This window comes from Rhincodon typus, chromosome 21 (genome assembly GCF_021869965.1).
Source record: "Rhincodon typus isolate 14 chromosome 21, sRhiTyp1.1, whole genome shotgun sequence".
NCBI lineage: Eukaryota > Metazoa > Chordata > Chondrichthyes > Orectolobiformes > Rhincodontidae > Rhincodon > Rhincodon typus.
The window spans coordinates 45433655-45453772 of record NC_063352.1 but is presented as its reverse complement, the minus strand read 5'-3'; the positions used below and the strand labels follow the sequence as shown (position 1 = coordinate 45453772).

The following is a 20118-nucleotide window of genomic DNA, read 5'->3' as shown; positions in this document are numbered from 1 at the left end:
CTTCCAGGCCCTGGTCTCACCAGCCTCGCTCCCCAGGCCCCAGGCTTTCCAGCCTCACCACTGGACTCTGTTCTCATCAGCCTCATGCATTAGGATTCATTCATTAAACCCCTTCTTCAGCCCCTGGGGCCTAACTTACTGACCTCACCCAGTGGACTTCCCAGGGTATGAACTCTCCTTATACCAGCTAATGATTTCTGTTACTTTGTTTAGATCTAGTCGCACTCTTTAGCTGTCTCGTGTCCCCATACCGACAGCAACTACAATGGCTCACTTATCGACGCTCCCTGAACTGCAGCATCACCAGCTTTATCAATCAGGGTCTGGCCTTGCCAGTTTTGCCCAGCTGACCTTGCCTTCATCAGCTATTTCTCAAGCTACGTCTTACAGCCTCAGTTATGGTCCAGTTGGTAGTGTACATGCCTCTGAGCCAGAAGGTTGGAGAGGCTGGAGAACAAAAATATTAGCTGTTGCCTACGTGCAATAGCAATGTGGGTTCCGTACACTGTAGGTAAATCCGATAGTAATCGGTCCAAGCTTACTTCCCCAGGTCAGTACGACCTCAGCTGTCTGGCGGCACGCTTAACAGGGTAGAAAGAAACATTAATGACCTTCTGTGCTGCGCCCACTCTCACATCTTCCCTCACTTGCTCTCACCCTCTGCAACCTCACCACCGCCCCACCCCATCCCACAGCACTAACCCTGCATGCCTTCTATGGTGCTCTCTCATTTTCACCCACACTAGCAATGACAGCAGCGCAACCCACTTACATTTCCCTTGTTAACTCCCTGTCTGTCACTCTCAGGAAACAGCCCACAAGAGAGCAGAATCTTTTGAGACGGGTGGTGGGCTGCCCAATGTTCTGTTCTTCACCCCCGTTATGTGGAGAGTGACGTGGCCTTCATCACCTGAGCTGATTGTGCGAAAGCCCCTGGTGTGGTATCAGTGGCTGTCTTTGACTTACTGTGTCAGGACCCCTCCTCTGGCCAAAGGGTGTTATCCCTTGACTTGACTTGAGAACTGCTGCCAACCAGGGCAAGCTTCCTGGCTTTGTACCTGTGCTAAATGTCAAGGCAAGATAACCTTGCAGCTCTGCCTGAGGTGGTGTGGGTGATGGGGACGCTGGGGCAAATTCTCCCAACAAAGGAAGATAAAGATGCTACAGGCATCCAGGCAGACTCCACACAAGGGAGTACTGAGAAAGAAGGCAAGCAGCCAAGAAATGCACCCTAATCCCATCTGTGAGCTGCGTGTCTGTCCCTGCATACAATGCCCTCCCACCAGCCTTTCCATCAGACGTGCCAGTGTACCCCATTTTGAACAATTAAAGAGTTATAGAGTCATATAGGACAGGCACAGGCCCTTTGGCCCGACTTGTCCATGCTGATCAGATTTCCTAATGCTGTGAATGGCAAGGCTTTGCGAGTCCTCATTCGTGAATCACAAAAAGTTAGCATTGTGAATTCAGGGGGTAATAGGGAAGGCGAAGAGAATGCTGGCCTTTGTTTCAAAGGAAATGGAATGTGAAAGGAGAGAGGTATTGACAGAGCAATGCAAAATACTAGTCAGACCACAGTTATAATACTGTGAATAGTTTTGGGCACTTTATCGGAGGAAAGATAAGTATTGTTGGCAGTCCAAAGAAGGTTCACTAGGCTGATGCCAGGTATGGAAAGACTGTCTTTCAAGTAGTGGTTGAGGAATTCGTTGGAATATAGAAGAATGAAGGGTGATGATCTTGAAACCTACGAGATTTGAAATGGATTTGACAAAGTCGACTCAAAAAAAGGTTGTTTCCTATTGCAGGAGAGTCTAGGACCAGAGGATATAATCTCAGAGTAAAGGGTCACACTTTTAAGAGAAAGTTGAGGAGGAATTAGTTCTCTCGGAGGGAAGTGATTATGTGAAGTTCTTTTACCACAGAGGGCTTTCAAGGCTGGGTCATTAGGTGCACTTGAGGCAGAGGTACGCAGATGTTTAATCAGTAAGGGTTGTGGGGAAAGGGCAGGAACGTGGTGTTGATGATGATCAGACCAGCCTTGATCTCCTTGCAGAATGCGATGGGCCAAGTGGCCCGCGTCTATTCCTACGTTTTATGGTCATTAAGATGCAGGGAGTCTGGCACAAGTTGGCAGCCAGACACAAGGGGTACAATGTAGCCACTGCCCTCAAAGTGTAGCCTGAGATGCTGGTGCTAGCTGCCCAAGATGGTGGTCCGAGGGAGCAAGTAATGAGCTCACATCACCAGGTACCCACTCTGACTTTCATTTCAGGAATTGGGGATGTCTGGTTTCCTTGCAACAGCACGTAGGAGAAAGAACTGATTATTAAAGAAATGTGAATCGCAGTTAGTGGCACTGATAACAAATGATTATCCCTGTGAAAAGGCGACGTCTGTCTTGTTTCAACTCCTGGAACTTTGAAAATCCAGTAAGCTGCTCTTGCCATTGAGAAAGACCTCACCTGATTTCTCATGCAATGTTTGAAGATTTTGCACCATGGCGTATGTCATTCAGGCACCAGTAAGATTTCACCCATAAACTTTCTCCTTACTCCTGAATGCTTTGTCTGTTCATGCTCTTGAATGCAAGGACATAATTTCTGTCAGTATGTCCTGTTCCTGCTGGGTGACATTGTTTACCCTGGTATCAGGGAGACATGATTCTTATCTGTGAATAACACTCAGTGCCAAATCCCTTGTTATCATTTAATTTTGACTCTTTCCCTCACCAATGTGTGCTGTCAATCTTCCAAACTGTTGGGAATGTGATACTGACTGGATTCCCCGAAGGAGCAGTCACTGTCCCCAGGATTCAAAACAGAGTCGGACTTGGTGAAAAGTTGACTAAAATTGAAAACTTTAATTAATATGTTATGAGTGGACTGACTGAGAAAGGGATTCTGAATGTTCATCTCACTGTGTCATTTCATGTTTGTTTAAGGTTTACTTGAAAGTTGAATAAAGAATCTGACAATTGTAAGGTAATATTGATTCTTTATTGGATTTCTAAGCAATGGGAGGAAAACGCATGGAGATAGTTTCAGAAATTACATTAGAATTAGGATACAGAAAGGAGCATTATTTTCAAAAATTCATCAGCTTTATTTTAGCATAAGCTGTGAGACAATTCCTTAAGAGCTGAGAGCTTTTGATAATGATGAATTGCATTTCTTGATGGAAGATGAAAGGTTTCTTTCATTGCGGATTTAATGGTACTGCTTCGAAATGGCATCAACCACCACATTAAAAAATTTCTCCCAAGTGCATTGGACCTCAGGACTGAAGCCTGTCTTTTTGTGACAGGCCATTGAGATGAGAATGCAGTCAGTCAGCAACTAGAAAGAGAAACAGAAATAAAAAGCATTGATTTAATTGGAAACAAAGTGTGCACCAATAGGTTAAACTGAAAACTTACTGCAGCTTAGAATGTTGTCAGAAAATATATTAATCACGACAGGGAAAGATCCTTGTGTCCTCAGAATAGTATGGTTATGTGGCACAGTGGTAGTATCGCCACTTCTTAGGCAGACAATCCCGGCTCAAGTCCCACATGCCCCAATCCCAATGTTTAACAAAAACTCCATGGACCAATCAGTAATAAGTAATCATTCAGATCAGCTTGTAAAGCATCCTATGAGCCATTGATTAGATCAAGTTGGACAGGATGAATTTTTACAGTTTGATTTTTACAGACCTGCATACTCCACCTCCAATGTAATGAACTTACTCGACTTTGCAGCAAAAGTGAAAGGAGAGGCAGTCTCTCACTGGAAACCCCCCAGTGCAACATGTCCCCTTTTCCAGGGAATCTCAGTTGACTGAGTGTCATGTTAATGCTGAGCCCGGGGTTAGCTTGAAGCTACAACATGACTTCAATGGAAATGGAACATATATTTAAAAGTGAAGACTTGGTACTTACATGGAAGCTTCCAGAATCAATGTGTAGAACGTCAGCATGCTTCTTGCTGAGTTCTGCAAACTGCTCCTTAACTTTATCCATATGGTTGACAGCTGTAGTCAGAGCATCTGACACTGTTTTCGCATGTTCATGAACTACAAAGTTTGGCCGTTTATCGAAATAACGTTTGGTCCAAGGAAAGACATGGAACATCCTGCAAGGGAAAAGCGTAACGATTCATTCTAATGCCAAGTTCCAACTTGCATTTATACACCTCAAAGCTAATCAATGAATATTTTACAACAAAGCTACATTTTACAGCAGTTTGACTGGAACTGCAATGAATCCTTTGATATGAACTTCCCTATCCTGCAGCAACACACATGCAGCACAAGAAACTTGTGTAAACGTAGGGGATACATTCAACCGAAAATAAAATTTGCTACACTGTACCTGTCCAGGCTTTCATGAACAATTGTAACCTTGTCCAGTTTCTTCCATTGGCCTTCGATTTCGTTTCTCTCCACGTCAGTCCAGTGCACCATTTTGTCTGTTGAGAGGTCACTGCTTTCCCTTACACAAAAAAGCTGTGCTGATCCTCAGTTTGTGTCTAATTTTATAGCCTGCATCAGGGCTCTTCCCCAAAGGTAAATCCCAATGTCATTGGCTGAATCTTTTTGGGCTGGGTGGGACCCCAATGCCCTATCACTGGGTAACACTCTTCTGTTTCAGCATTAAGATAACCGCATGTTGAACATTAATCAGTCCTTCCTACCTCAATTCTGTCCAGTCATCACAAAGAGAGTCATGCTGTTTTGCTGAATAATAGTTATGTTAAGCAACCCGTTCAGAGATGTTAAGACACACCTCTGAGACACAACTCTCACCAGTTGCTTCTCTGAATCCTCATCCACCTCTGCCCTTACCACCACCATTTCCCAGCATTCTCCATGGACACTGCCCTCCTCTGCACACTTCATGCAGACAAGTTGGCACCAGCAAACCACCAGCCTTGCCAAATCAACATCCCACGACACTGAGTCTCATTTCTTACAGCTCACTCTTTGTGCTCACTCCCAGGCTACCAGGCTCTGGCGTCTGTATTGCTTGTTCACACAGAGGGTGAAGTAGGCAGCTTGTCACTTCAGGGAGCACTGAACAGACAAGTGGCTGACTAATGTTGCTGTGCACCATTCTGCCACGCTGTGAGTGAACTTCTTATGTCATAGACATAGAGATCTACAGCCAGGAGAAAAAGCCCTTCAACCCATTGAGTCTGTGTCAGTCAACAACGTAATTATCTCTGTGACAAGCATACTACATGTTCTTCAAACAATTACCATGTCTGAATGTCAAATAGGACAAGTCCTCATTGGGACCAAAGGTGATCCATCAGGGGGCACTGCCGTAGTCAATCTAGTAGCTTTTCCAATTCCAGTCAAAGCAGTTAGCCATGATCAGTCAGGGGTTTGGTCCCAGCAGAGTTTGGGGCTCTGTGTCTGCAGATAGGAGCTACAGTCAACCAGACAAGTTGGGTTCAGCCAGATTTCTGGAGGTCCCCAGTCAATTCAATTCATTCCACATGATATTGAGAAATGGCTGGAAGCAGTGTATACTGCAAAGTCTATGAGCCTGAACAACATTCTGACAATGGGACAAAAGATGTGTTTTAGTTCATAAGGCCATAAAACCACAAGATATAGGAGCAAAATTAGGCCATTTGACCAAATGCCATTTGATCATGTTTGATATGTTTCTCAATTCCATTGCTCTGCCTTCTCCCCATAATCATTGATCCCCTTACCTACCAAGAACCTATCTATCTCAAAACATTGCTGTGGTCCAGGGCAAGCCAGTTACAACATTGTCCTATCCTCAAAAAGCAGGACAGATCTAACCCGAATAAATGCTACTTCAACAGTCAACTCTTGATGATCATCAAAGTGGTGGAAGGGGCCATCAATAGTGCTATCAAGTAGTACGTACTCCGCAAAGACCTGCCAAATAACATTCAGTTTTGGGTTCTGCCATGGCCACACATCCCCTGATTACAGCCTTGATGCAAACATGGAAATAAGAACTCTAGAGGTGAGGTGGGAGTGACTGCTTTTCACATCAAGGCTGAATTTGTTTAAGCATGACAGCAAGGGCTCCTAGAAAAATTGGATTCAATGAGAGTCAAGAGAAATGTCTACAATTACTTATAGTCAGTTCTAGAGCATAGGCAGATGGCCTTGGTTGGTGGAAGTCAGTCATTTAAGCTCCAGGACATCTCTGCAAGAAGCCCTCAAGGTAGTGTCTGAGGTACAACCATCATCAGATGCCTCATTAATGACCTTCCCCCCATTGTAAGGTCAGAACTATCAATGTTCGCATTGATTTTACAATATTCAACATCATTCCCAATTCCTCAAACACTGAAACAGTCCATGTTCAAATGCAGAAAAACCTGGGCAATATCGACATTCGGGCTGAAAAGTGGCAAGTATTATTCGTGCTCCTCAAGTGCCAGGCAATGACCATTTGCAACAAGATGGAATCAAGCCATCACCACTTGATATTCAATGGCACCCTATTTGATTGGCATCACATCTACGAACTTCACTCCCTGTACCACGGATGCTCAATAGCAACAATGTGTACTATTTACAAGATACACTATAAAAATTCACCAAGGCTCCTCCACCAGCACTTTCCAAACCCAGGGTCACTTCCATCATTGAAGGACAAAGGCAGCAGATACTCAGGAATATGAACACATGTAACTCCCAACGAAACCACTCACCATCCAAACTTGGAAATGCATCACCATTCCTTCAGAGTCGCTGAGTCAAAATCCTCGAACTCCATTGCTAATGACAAGTGAAAATTGACGACAGCACATCAAGAAGCTAGCACATCACCATCTTCTTGAGAGCGACCAGGGATGGTCATTCGAAGGTCAGTCTTGGTGCAAATCTTCAATGTTCTCAAGAGAAACTAGAACGAGTGGCGACTTGATTTCTGTGTGGAGATATTGTCACCTTGAAGATATGTGATGGAAGATGTACCTCACAACCAACGGCATGTACACGCAACTGTAGGGACTTCCCTCAGCTGCAGCTGGCTGACCAGGAAGAAGTGAACTCACCACCAACACAGGTCACAGGTTAACCATCAGACCTGGACTGCACAGCAACCTCAACAACAGAAATAGAGCAACAATGGCGATCAATGCAACAAGAAGTGACACAAGAACAACACTCCCTGGGGAAACAACATCACCCAGATGAATTGGCAAAGACTATAACATTGTGCATGTGCCATTGAGAGAGGTAAAGGAAAAGTCACCATAGTCCCACTGGTGGGAAGCTGGTGGGAAGTTTATTCTGAGGTGACCCCGCCTTAGTTAAGGCGTAAGGTTGAGAAGGCAGGACCTTAAGAGTCACCTCAGCCAGTACAGGAATTGAACCCACACTTTTGACACCATTCTGCTTTGCAAACCAGGAGTCCTGCCAACTGAACTAACTAATCCCATCTATTAAGGGATCAGCACGATTTAAGAACGATGTATAAAATATAAATATATAGACTGAAGGGAATAAGAAATGGTTAAGGCACCCTAACAGCATTGTGGGTGTACCGACACGACATAGAATGCAACGGTTTATGAAGACAGCTCAAGACCACCTTCTCAGGGACAGTTCGGGATGGGCAACAAATCCTGACCTAGCCTAAATTGTCTGAAGAATAAATTTTAAACATCTCAAATTCAACTTTTTGTTATTCTCTGAACATATTTTTTGATCAAGCAGATACACTTTTCTGTAATATTATGCTCACTAGTACCAGGGATTTTCCCTGCCGCTACTTCTCCAACGACTCAACATTAATCCCAACTACTAGATCCAATAGCAATTCTTTCTATGTTGGGCGTTGCACAGAATGGGCCAGAAAAGTATCCTGTACACACCATGGGAATTTCCTTACCTTCCCTCTTCTGTCAATACATATCAGGCTCATTGAAATTCATTCATTGACGGAACGCAAGTGGAATGTGGGTTCAACGTTGATCACAGAATTGCAGATATAGGGGAATAAGAAGCAGGACACAACATTAGAACAGGTTTAGAGGAGCTGGCTACTCCATGGTTATCAGGGTTTGAACCCTTTCCCCACATTGAAACCTGTCTCTGGAATGGACGTCCAGTCCCTATACCCCTGCATTCCCCATGCAGATGGCCTAAAGACTCTCCACTTCCTCCTGTCCCGCAGGCCGGACCAGTCCCCCTCCACTGACACCCTCATCCGCTCAGCCGAACTCGTCCTCACCCTCAACAACTTCTCTTTCAATTCCTCCCACTTCCTACAGACAAAGGGGGTGGCCATGGGTACCTGCATGGGGCCAAGCTATGCCTGCCTCTTTGTAGGTTACGTGGAACAATCCCTCTTCCGTAGCTACACTGGCCCTAAACCCCACATCTTCCTCCGTTACATTGATGACTGTATCGGCGCCGCCTCGTGCTCCCACGAGGAGCTCGAACATTTCATCCACTTCACCAACACCTTCCACCCCAACCTTATGTTCACCCGGACCATCTCTGATACCTCTCTCTCCTTCCTGGACCTCTCTATTTCCATCTCTGGCAACCACCTGGAAAACGATATCCATTTCAAGCCCACCGTCTCCCACAGCTACCTAGAATACACTTCCTCCCACCCACCCTCCTGCAAAAATGCCATCCCCTATTCCCAAATCTTTCGCCTCCGCCGCATCTGCTCCCAGGATGAGGCATTCCACTCCCGCACATCTCAGATGTCCTCGTTTTTCAAGGACCGCAACTTCCCCCCCTCAGTGGTCGAGAACGCCCTCCGCCGTGTCTCCCACATTTCCCGCAACTCATCCCTCACACCCCCTCCCCGCAATAACAACCAAAACAGAATCCCCCTCGTCCTCACGTACCACCCCACCAACCTCCGGATCCAACGCATCATCCTCCAACACTTCTGCCTTCTGCAATCCGATCCCACCACCAAAGACATTTTTCGCACCCCACCCTTATCTTCTTTCCGGAGGGACCACTCTCTCCGGGATTCCCTTGTCCGCTCCACACTCCCCTCCAGCCCCACCACACCTGGCACTTTTCCCTGCAACCGCAGGAAGTACTATACCTGCCCCTTCACCTCCCCCCTCACCCCCATCCCAAGTGCCAAGAAGACTTTCCACATCAAGCAGATGTTCACCTGCACATCTACTAATGTGGTATACTGCATCCGCTGTTCCCGCTGTGGCCTCCTCTACATCGGGGAAACCAAGCGGAGGCTTGGGGACCGCTTTGCAGATCACCTACGCTCAGTTCGCACAAAACAACTGCACCTCCCAGTCGCGAACCATTTCAACTCCCCCTCCCATTCCTCAGATGACATGTCCATCCTGGGCCTCCTGCAGTGCCACAACGATGCCCCCCAAAGGTTGCAGGAACAGCACCTCATACTCCGCTTGGGAACCCTGCAGCCCAATGGTATCAATGTGGACTTCACAAGCTTCAAAATCTTCTCTCCCCCTACTGCATCCCAAAACCAGGCCAGCTTGTCCCCGCCGCCCTAACCTGTCCTTCCTCCCACCGATCCCCTCCTCCCAACTCAAGCCCCACCCCCATCTCCGACCTACTAACCTCATCCTGCCCCCTTGACCTGTCCGTCCTCCCTGGACTGACCTACCTCCTCCCTAACTCCCCACCTACACTCACCTTTACTGGCTCCATTCCCGCCTCTTTGGCCTGTCTGTCTCCTCTCCACCTATCTTCTCCTCTATCCATCTTCTATCCGCTTCTCCCCTCTCCCTATTTATTTCAGAATCCCCTTCCCCACCCACACTTCTGAAGAAGGGTCTCGGCCCGAAACGTCAGCCTCCCTGCTCCTCTGATGCTGCTTGGCCTGCTGTGTTCATCCAGCTCTACACCTTGTTATCTCTGGAATGGACATGTCTGACCACCATAGTTTGCCATCCGCAAGTGAGGGATTAGCTAGAGACAGGGAGAGCATCTTCCAATGGAGAGCTATCAGTGACAGAGACAGTTTCAGACACAGATGTGCATCTATTCCATCGAGTGACTGATAAAAGGACACCATCGGCACCATTTTGGTGTGGATGCCATTGAAGAAAGTGGAGGTTAGATCTGAAGTGGTGTGGGAAGCCTGGCCTTGAAAACATGTCAAATACTGAATGTAATGTTCAGAAATGTTGATGAGCAACAATAAGTGTCTCCATGAATTGCGGGACTAAGCTTCACTACTTTCTCTCACAGGTCCCCCAGTGTGGACTCAGCCACATGGAAGGACACTCGAGCACAAAGTTGTAAAATTGTCTGAGAAAGCACAGTCACAGCAGATTAGATCAGCTGCCACAGTGTTTGTACACTGTAGCTTGTAGACTAGATAGAGCCTCATCGTCCTGGATGTTCTTGTTTGCATTTTATAGACAGAAGCTTTTAAACCAGCCCATAATTATCCTTGAGAAGGTGCTAGTGAACTGCATTCTGGAACCACTGCAATACATTTTGTGCTGGGTCTTCCACAAATCTCTTAGCAAGATGAGCTCCAGGACTTTGAGCCATCAACACCGAAGGAACAACAATGAAGTTCCAGAGGTGGTGTATGATTTGGAGGGAAACGGTCAGATGGTGGTACAGCTGCTACCTTTGTACCTGTTGAAAATGGTTGATGATTTGTCAGGGTCTTTTGAGGAACCTTGGTCAGATTTTTGTAGAAGGTACACATTTCTGCCATTTTGCGTTGTGATCAGGGGATTGAATGTTAGTGGGAGAGATTGGATGTCAAACAAGCCGGATGCTTTGCCCTGGATGATGTCAAAATTCTTGAGCATCAATGGTGGTACCTCCATTCCAAGCAAGGGGAGAGTATTCCATCACATTGCTGATTGTAAATGTTGGACAGTCCTTGAGGTGCCTGGTGATGAGTTACTCACTGCAGACGTTTTTTGCCTCTGACCTGCTGCTGTAGGTGTTCTATAAATATGGCTGGTCCAATTCAGCTTCCTGTTAATAGTATAGAATCCCTACAGCAACAGCCAGTTAGCCTACTGAGTCTACACTAGCAGGCCAAAGAGTGTCTAGCCAGCCCCTCCCCTACATTTCCCATGGCTAATCTGTCCAGCCTGCACATGATGGGCAATTTAGCACGACCAATCCACCTAACCTGTACCTCATTGAACTGTAGGATGAAACCAGAGCACCCATAGGAAACTCACAAAGACATACGGAGAATGTGCAAACTCCACACAGACAGGCACCTGAGGGTGGAATCAAACCCAGATCTCTGGCGTTGCGAGGCAGCAGTGCTAGCCACTGAGCTAATCTGCCGCCCCCTGGGCCAGCATTCCCAAGATGTTGATGGAGGGGATTTCAGTAATTGTAATGTCATTGAACATTAAGGAGTCATGCCTAGATTCCCTCTTGATGGCAACAGTCATTGTCTCACACCTGTTACCTGCCAGTGTTCATCTCAAACTAAAGTTGCCTCAGTTTTGCTGCATTTGGATAAAGACTGCTCCATATCTGAGGAGTTGAGAATGGTGTTGGACGTTGTGCAATCAACAGTGAACATCCCTTTGAACCTTCTGAGGAAGGAAGATCATTGATGAAGCAACTGAATATGATTGAGCTGAAGACACCATCCTCAGGAACGTATGCAGTTATGTGCAGCTTCTCTGCGACACCTTGATGCCCCACTTGGCCAAATCCTTCATTGATGTCAAGAACAGTCAATCTCACTTCATCTCTGGAGCTCAGCTCTTTCTCCATGTTTAGATCAAGACTGTAATGAGATCTCTTAATTGAACATCAGTGAGCAAATTGTTGCTGAACACGTTCTGGTAGAGAACGACTAAATGTGGAAAATAGGAATGTAAAATCTGACAGCAAGCATTTTCACAACAGTAAGCCAAGTGAAACAATAAGATCAAACATGATGTCTTCCAGACAGCAAGAATGAGGAGTTAATTGTCACAAATAAGGAAATAGTGAATGAAATGAACAAATATTTTGCTTCAGTCTTCGCTATGGAGGATATAAAACTCATTCCACTCAAAGTTGTAAATCAGGAGTTGGAACAGAGAGAGGTTCTCAGCAAGATTGGAATCACGATGGAAGTAGTAGAGTGCAAAGTGATGGAGATGCAGGCTGACAAATCTTCAGGTTCTGATGAACTTTATCGTAGTGTGTTCAAAAAAGGTGGCTTTTGAGTTAATGTGTACATTGCTGTCACTTTACCAAAAATCACCAGATTCAGGACAAGTCGTTTGAATGGGAAAGTAGCAAACATGGACAGCCTACTGAGGAAGGGAGGTCAGCAAAAGACAGGAAACTACAGGCCAGTTACAGGCTTGATATCTGTCATCAGGAATGTGTTGGAATCAATTCATAAAAAGATTATAGCTTCTCCCAAAGGAAAACTCAATGTAACAGGAAGTGTCAACATGGTTTTGTCAAAGGGAAATCATGTTCGATAAATCTACTGGAGCTCTGAGGAAGTAACATGTGATATGCGGGTAGAGGAGTATGTGTAGATGCACCGTATGTGTGTTTCCAGAAGGCATTTGATACAGTGGCATATCAAAAGTTATTGCACAAAATAATTCCCCTCATAGTGTATGGGATAATATACAAGCATGAATTGAAGCTGGCAGAACACAGAAAGTAGGCAGAATCTCATTGGCAGGATATATTTTGTTACATCTGCAGTGGTCTGTACTTTAACAGGTGCAAATCCATGGCAGATAAATTCAGAGATGACACCAAGGTAGGTAGGAAAATACATTTTCAAGGAAACATAATTAAGTTGTTGATGGATACAGACAGCTTGAGTGAGTTGGCAAAAATCTGGCAGATGGAGTATAATGTGGCAGGAACAAAGACGAAGCATGACTTTATGCTGCCTGCAGCATTTCAATGTGTAGGGGTGTATAGATATTCCTCCTACTCCTTCTGGTTAAGTCTGCAGCAGTGTAAGACTCTTCAACCAGAGCTCCTCTGCTCGCAAGCTCCTTTTCCTTTCGATTCTTCCTTGCCCTGCAGCTTTCCTCCAGCCACCACCCCAATGTTTAACTTCTTCAAGTACCCTACCTGAAGGAAATGTACAATGGAGCCTGAAACCAGCCCGGCACGGGATACAAGTCCCAGAAGCGAGTCGCACCGGGAGCAGTGCAAGTGTGGGCTGTGTCCCAGAAGCGAGTCACGACTGGAGCAGCAGCATAAGATGCGCTGTCCGAGCTGAGAGCCGGGCTGCAGCCGAGTGGGAGCAGAGCAGATCCAGCCGGGAAGCATGACTTCTGGAGGCAAGTCCGGGATAGAGGCTGGTGCGTGGATGCAGCGAGGCCTTGTGTTCTGAAGACTGGTGATCATGGACTCACTGAGAAAGGATTATAACATGAGAGTACTTTTAAGATACATTTTATGATCATTCTGGACATTTTAAATTCTGTATTCCCATGATAGTCTTTCTTTTACTATTTCAATTCTGTAACAGCACTTAAAGTATCTTTACCTAGGTACCCTGTACCTAAGATTGCGCTAAGCATCGACATTACAAACTTTTCATTGCACTCATTCGAGTGCACATGACAATAAAGGCTATGCTATATTCATGTGCATGATGAACAAAGACATATTGTACATGTACAGCACAATATCAACAAAGCCAATGGACACATTATGACAGTTACTGAACGTAAAAATATGGATTCTCCTTCCCCTTCTACCATTTGTTCATTTGGCTTCGCTCTGAACAAAACCAAAAAATTTTTCACTGTCGCAAAGCTATCATTCACACTTGTTCAGCATCAAGATCAGTCCTCTTCGTGTTTTGCTCAGAGTAACCTTACCATCTATATGATGAAGCCACCTGTCAACACTGTTACAGCTCTCATATGCTCGGACTGTCCACTTCCAATGAAATGTTAAGACACTTGTATTAGAGTCATAGAGCTGTGCAGCACAGAAACAGAACCTTCCATCCAATTTGTCAATGCTGACCAGATATCTAAAATAAATCTAGTCCCATTTGCCAGCATTTGGCTCATATCCCTCTAAACCCTTCCTATTCATGTACCCATCCAGATGCCTTTTAAATGTTATAATTGGACCAGCCTCCAGCACTTCCTCTGGCAACTCAGTCCCTACACGCACCAACCTCTGCATGAAGAAGTTGCCCCTTAGCTCCCTTCTAAATCTTTCCCCTCTCACCTTAAACCTATGCCCTCTAGATTTGGACATCCCCATCCCTGTGAAAAGACCCTGTCTATTTAGCCTATCCATGCCCCTCATGATTTTGTAAACTTCTACAAGGTCACCCCTCAGCCTCCGATGCTCCAGGGAATATAACCTATTCAGCCTCACTCTAAATGTCAAACACTCCAAAACTTGTGAATCTGTTCTGAATCCTTTCAAGTTTCACAACATCTTTCCTGTAGCAGGGCGACCGGAATTGCACACAGTATTCCAATAGTCATTCTGGGTAATCCAAGATGGAGGAAGGGAAAAAGTTGTGGCTGTAAGAGCTGCTACTTTTTTGAAGTATCTTCAACGTTGGAGCGGGTTTCCCAAAATTCTAGGAGCAGTAATTACCGTTTAATGAGCTGTCGCATTGTTTCGGAAATTTGGGGAAGAAAAGGTCAAAACAATGGCACTTTAAAAAGGACGAAGGGAGACAATGGCAGTGGCCAAATAGGAAGTGATTCAAACAGAGGAAGAGACCTACACTGCTGTCTGACCCAGCAGTGAATCTGCACAGCTGCTGCATTTGCTGTTTAGTTTTAAATATCTAAGAAAAGTAAACAAACAGCAAAATTCACAGCTGACCTCGGAGAAAACCTGTGCGGAGGAACTTACATCAGGAGTGCAATTAAGTGGCGAGTTTTAAAGTGTAACTTTACTTTTTTTTCTAAATCTACAATAGTGAGTAGAGTGGGTTCTTTTTTGATTATATGTTTTTATTGAGATCTGTGTCTTGATTAAACTTGTTAACTCTGTTTCTCTTTCCCCCCAGAGCTGCCAATTCTGTCGAGTTTCTTCACAACACTTTGTATTTCATAGAACATAGAACATAGAACATAGAACATTACAGCGCAGTCCAGGCCCTTCGGCCCTCGATGTTGCACCGACCTGTGAAACCAATCTGAAGCCTATCTAACCTACACTATTCCATTATCATCCATATGTTTATCCAATGACCATTTAAATGCCCTTAAAGTTGGCGAGTCTACTACTTTTGCAGGCAGGGCATTCCACGCCCTTACTACTCTCTGAGTAAAGAACCTACCTCTGACATCTGTCCTATATCTATCACCCTTCAATTTAAAGCTATGTCCCGTCGTGCTAGCCATCACCATCCGAGGAAAAAGGCTCCCACTGTCCACCCTATCTAATCCTCTGATCATCTTCTATGTCTCTATTAAGTCACCTCTTAACCTTCTTCTCTCTAACGAAAACAGCCTCAAGTCCCTCAGCCTTTCCTCATAAGACCTTCCCTCCATACCAGGCAACATTTTGGTAAATCTCCTCTGCACCCTTTCCAATGCTTTCACATCCTACCGATAATGCGGTGACCAGAACTGTACGCAATACTCCAAGTGCGGCCGCACCAGCGTTTTGTACAGCTGCAACGTGACCTCATGGCTCTGAAACTCAATCCCCCTACCAATAAAACCTAACACACCGTACGCCTTCTTAACAACGCTATCAACCTGGGTGGCAACTTTCAGTGATCTTTGCACATGGACACCAAGATCTCTCTGCTCATCCACACTACCATTACCATCTTGCCATTAGCCCAGTACTCTGTATTCCTGTTACTCCTTCCAAAGTGAATCACCTCACACTTTTCCACATTAAACTCCATTTGCCTCCTCTCAGCCCAGCTCTGCAGCTTATCTATGTCCCTCTGTAACCTGCAACATCCTTCTGCACTATCCACAACTCCACCGACTTTGGTGTCATCCGTAAATTTACTAACCCATCCTTCTACACCCTCATTCAGGTCATTTATAAAAATGACAAACAGCAGTGGCCCCAAAACAGATCCTTGAGGTACACCACTAGTAACTGAACTCCAGGATGAACATTTCCCATCAACCACCACCCTCTGTCTTCTTACAGCTAGCCAATTTCTGATCCAAACTGCTAAATCGCCCTCAATCCCATGCCTCCATATTTTCTGCAATAGCCCACCATGGAGAACCTTATCAAATGCTTTACTGAAATCCATATACACCACATCAACCGCTTTACCGTTATCCACCTGTTTGGTCACCTTCTCAAAGAACTCAATAAGGTTTGTGAGGCACGACCTACCCTTCACAAAACCGTGTTGACTATAAAGTTCTCTTGTATCCAAAGTATGCTGTTTTGAACTGTTAACTAATCCTGGATTCCCTCGACTTACGCCACTGCTTTCCATGTAAAAATTTTAACCCATTTGTACAGGGTGCAATTTCAAAACTTGCGGATGACTGAAAAGCTGAAGTATTGTAAGTGTGAGGGGGAAGGAGCTAAAACCAGGGGATACTAATAAATGGTGACTAGCAAAAGATCCAAAGGTGATATGAAAAACAATGCCTTTTACAAATGGATGAGCCAAGAGAATTATTGATACAGATTCAGTTGTGGCTTTGAAAGGAAATCTGATAAATACTTGAAGGGTATTTAGCGAATAGGTGAAATGGCAGGGATGTGGGAGTAGATGGATTCTTCTTGCAGGAAGTCAACACTGCACCAATCTTCGAACTCCGCAGTTATTTTCCTGGTCGGTTAATCATTGCACCAATGAACACGTGGTTCAGTAGACATTCTAGAGATTGCCACTGGCAATGGGAGTTCTGCCTCTCAGATTCACTGTAACATTGCCAGGCACACTCAATAGACAAGCTCGTCTTCTGCTGATCATGTGTGTTTATACGTTCCTTAGCTCTAACAGCATTGTGTTTTATGCTTTGCATCAAGACCAGTGTATGATATAGATCCAGCAACAAGGCCCAATAGGATAGTCAGCAATGAAAGGATTCCACCTTACACTGACTTGCTACAGGCATTATACGACCTGGAGGAAAGGTTATAAAATGCTCAGAGACATTTGTGGACGTTCTGATCAATTCTTATATCGAATAGAAATTATTCTTAATAAAAGGGCTGTTCTTGTATATTCTGAAGATTTGACTTTCAACCACATCACTGGTATTACTCATTGGTTATTTTTGCTTCAATTGCAGTGAATGCCCATCTCTGTATTTGATTCTACTGCAAACTTTATTTCAATATATTTGCACAATATTTGTTATATCAAGCTGAAGTCAATAATTATTGAACTCTGTTCAAAAAACATTAATTTTGAGATCTGCTCAAACAGACAGCTTTTCACGCCTTTGGGCCACTATCTTATCTCTGCAAACACCATGATCCACCCAAGATTGAGAGTGAATGTTGATTACATGCCTGGAGCTGGCCGCGATGGTACATTCTAAACTTCAAATATTTTACACACATGTTTGGTACTAATTAAACATTTTAAGAAGTTTTTAGGAGGCACAGACAGGGAGAAGGAATGGAGAATTAATTGACTGATTGTTTTGGCAGGCAGTATTTTATTGAATTTCCCTGAATGCTGTCATTTTCTGTGTTGCCTCATACCTGTGCACATTATTTCCTAATAAACATCCCCAGGGCAATATTCTAGGTGTGAAAACCAGACCTCTCCCTGGATAGAGACATGGCCAGTTTGGTTTACAGTGGGTGTAACAGCTGACTGGAGTTGATGTGGGTACTGCAAGGGGAATTGTAGGGACCACATTCCAGATACCTGTTCTCTCAGTGACAGTCTGGGTGCTCTGTCACTCAGTGCACTTCAAAAGGAAACCATTACCAAGGAACTGTTTGCCAGAGTTACTGTTTCAATGCTCCCTCTCTCTCTGAGGTGACAAACACTCCTGCAGAAGTAAAAAACACCTCCAGTTTTGGCTTTTTAAACAGAAAATATTCTCACAGCTTCTGCAGCATGCGTTACTTCACCTTCAGTTGGTGAGTTTGTGATCAGTACTGCTCCACTTTGACAATTCCGCTCAGTTAGAGGTAGCTAAAGGGGAACAGTAACAGGCTGTGAAGAAGGGTCACTGGACTCTCTGTCCAAAGATGCTACCAGACGTGCTGAATTTCTCCAGCAATTTCTGTTTTTGTTTCAGGTTTCCAGCATCTGCAGTGTTTTAGTTTTATTACAGTAACAAGGCCACTTGGCAGCTGCTAAAATCATTTACCTGACGCATTAATGATAGTTTCTTTTACACACGGAACCCTGTTCACCTGATCTAATGCTTTCTATGTGCCACCAGAAATAAAAGAAGGGACCTCCCAGACAAAACAATAGTGTGTTCCTTTTCCCACCCCTCAGTTTCTCTAGCTAATGCTTGGTACAAAGATATCTCTCTTTACCCATTTGAATTTGAAGATGCTTTTTTTTTCTTTGATCAAAGGCATCATCAGTCTCTGGAATACTCATCGTCAGAAAACAGTGAATTGTTGAATTTATTCATGGCTGAGTTAAATAGATGTTTGAAAGACCAGGGCATTATGAGTTCTGGTGAACAGACCAGACAGTGGAGTTGAGACTACAATCAGATCAGCCTCAACCTTACTAAATGGGGAAGAAGCCTTGCGGGGCTGAATGGCCTATTTCTACTTCTATGTCCTCTGTTAAGGAGAAATTTCAAATCAATTTACAATTAAATGATGGACAGCCTTTGTGGAGTCAACAGGTGAGTTACTCACTACAATAATCCTCGTACTGTCTTGCTTTGTTAGCCATTGTATTAACATGGCGAATCCAGTTGAATTTCTAGTCATTGTAACCCCCCACCAGGATATTGATAATGGGGAATTCATTGATGGTAATGCCATTGAATATCAAGGGGTGGTGGTTAGATTGTCTCTGATTGGAGATTGTCATTGCCTGGCATTAGTGCAGCATAGTTGGAGCTTGCTGCTTCTGAGCCAAAGACCTGGATATTGTTCAGATCTTGTTGCATTTGAACATAGACTGCTTCAGGATCTGAGGAGTAGTGAATGGTGCTGAACATCGTTCAGTCATCGGTGAACATCCTCACTTCTGACCTCATGATGGAGGGAAGGTCATTGATGAAGCAACTGAAGCTCCCCCGCTGAGGAACTCCTACAGAGATGTCCTGGAAATGAGCTGACTGACCTGCAACAATCACAACCGTCTTCCCATGTGCCAAGGATGACTAGAACTAGCAGAGAGTTTGCCCCTGATACCCATAGATTCCAGTATTTCTCAGGTTCCTTGATGCCTCACTTGATCAAATGTGGCCTTGATGTCAAGACTGTCACTCTCATCTCACTTCACCTCTGGAACTCAGCTCTTTTGTCCATGTTTGAACCAAGGCTGTAATGAGGTCAGGAGCTGAGTGGCCCTGGCGGAACCCAAACTGGGCGTCACTGAGAAGGTTATTGCTGAGCAGGTGCTGCTTGATAGCACTGTTCCTGACACTTTCCATCACTTTACTGATGATCGAGAGAGACTGACGGGGCAGTAATTGACTGGCTCGGATTTTTCCTCGTCTTCTCGAATTCATTTATGGGATGAGGACATCACTGGCTAGACCAGCATTTATTGCCCTTTCTAAATTGCCCAGAGGGCAACTAACAGTCAACAACATTGCTGTGTGCCTGGACTCACATGTGGGCCAGACCAGGTAAGAAGGGCAGATTTCTTTCCCCAAAGGACATTACTGGCCCAGATGAGATTTAGGACAGTTGACAATAATCTCACTGTTGGCATTGAGCCAGCTTTTTATTCCAGATAATAAATGAATACATAATTCATCATCTGCCGTGGTGGTGTTTGATCTCATGGCTGAGTATGTTGACCTATGATTCTGGATTAGTCGTTCAGTGATTTTACCACTGGGTTACTAGTTCCCTTTTGTGTCAGGATACTCTGGGCAATTTTCCACAGTGTCGGCGAGACGCTAGTGTTGTAGCTGTACTGGAACAGCTTGGCTAATGGAGTGGCAAGTTCTGGAGTGCAGGTCTTCAGCACTAAGTCCTAATTGTTGACAGGGCACATAGCCTTTTCACTGCCCAGTGCCTCCAACCATTTCTTGATCTCACACGGAGTGAATCGAATTGGCTGAAGACTGGTTTCTGTGCTGCTGC

The 20118-nt window shown here is 44.8% G+C and overlaps 1 protein-coding gene across 1 annotated transcript; it reads right to left on the bottom strand.

Annotated features, from left to right (window-relative positions):
• Positions 1-2980: 2980 nt before the first annotated feature.
• LOC125485659 (hemoglobin subunit beta-like) lies at positions 2981-4919 on the bottom strand. The gene is made up of 3 exons (XM_048609424.1): positions 4355-4919; positions 3923-4115; positions 2981-3338 (listed from the first exon to the last, which is right to left on the bottom strand). The coding sequence occupies exons 1-3, from the start codon at positions 4444-4446 to the stop codon at positions 3210-3212; spliced, it is 414 nt and encodes a 137-aa protein (XP_048465381.1). The 5' UTR covers positions 4447-4919; the 3' UTR covers positions 2981-3209.
• Between the last annotated feature and the right edge of the window lie 15199 nt (positions 4920-20118).

Coding starts and splice junctions, on each gene's coding strand:
- LOC125485659 (XM_048609424.1), bottom strand. CDS start 4,446: ATGGTGCACTGGACTGACGTGGAGAGAAACGAAATCGAAGGCCAATGG. Junction 4,116..4,354: donor GTTCATGAAAGCCTGGACAG/GTACAGTGTAGC, acceptor TTTCCCTTGCAG/GATGTTCCATGTCTTTCCTT. Junction 3,339..3,922: donor TTGATTCTGGAAGCTTCCAT/GTAAGTACCAAG, acceptor TTCTCTTTCTAG/TTGCTGACTGACTGCATTCT.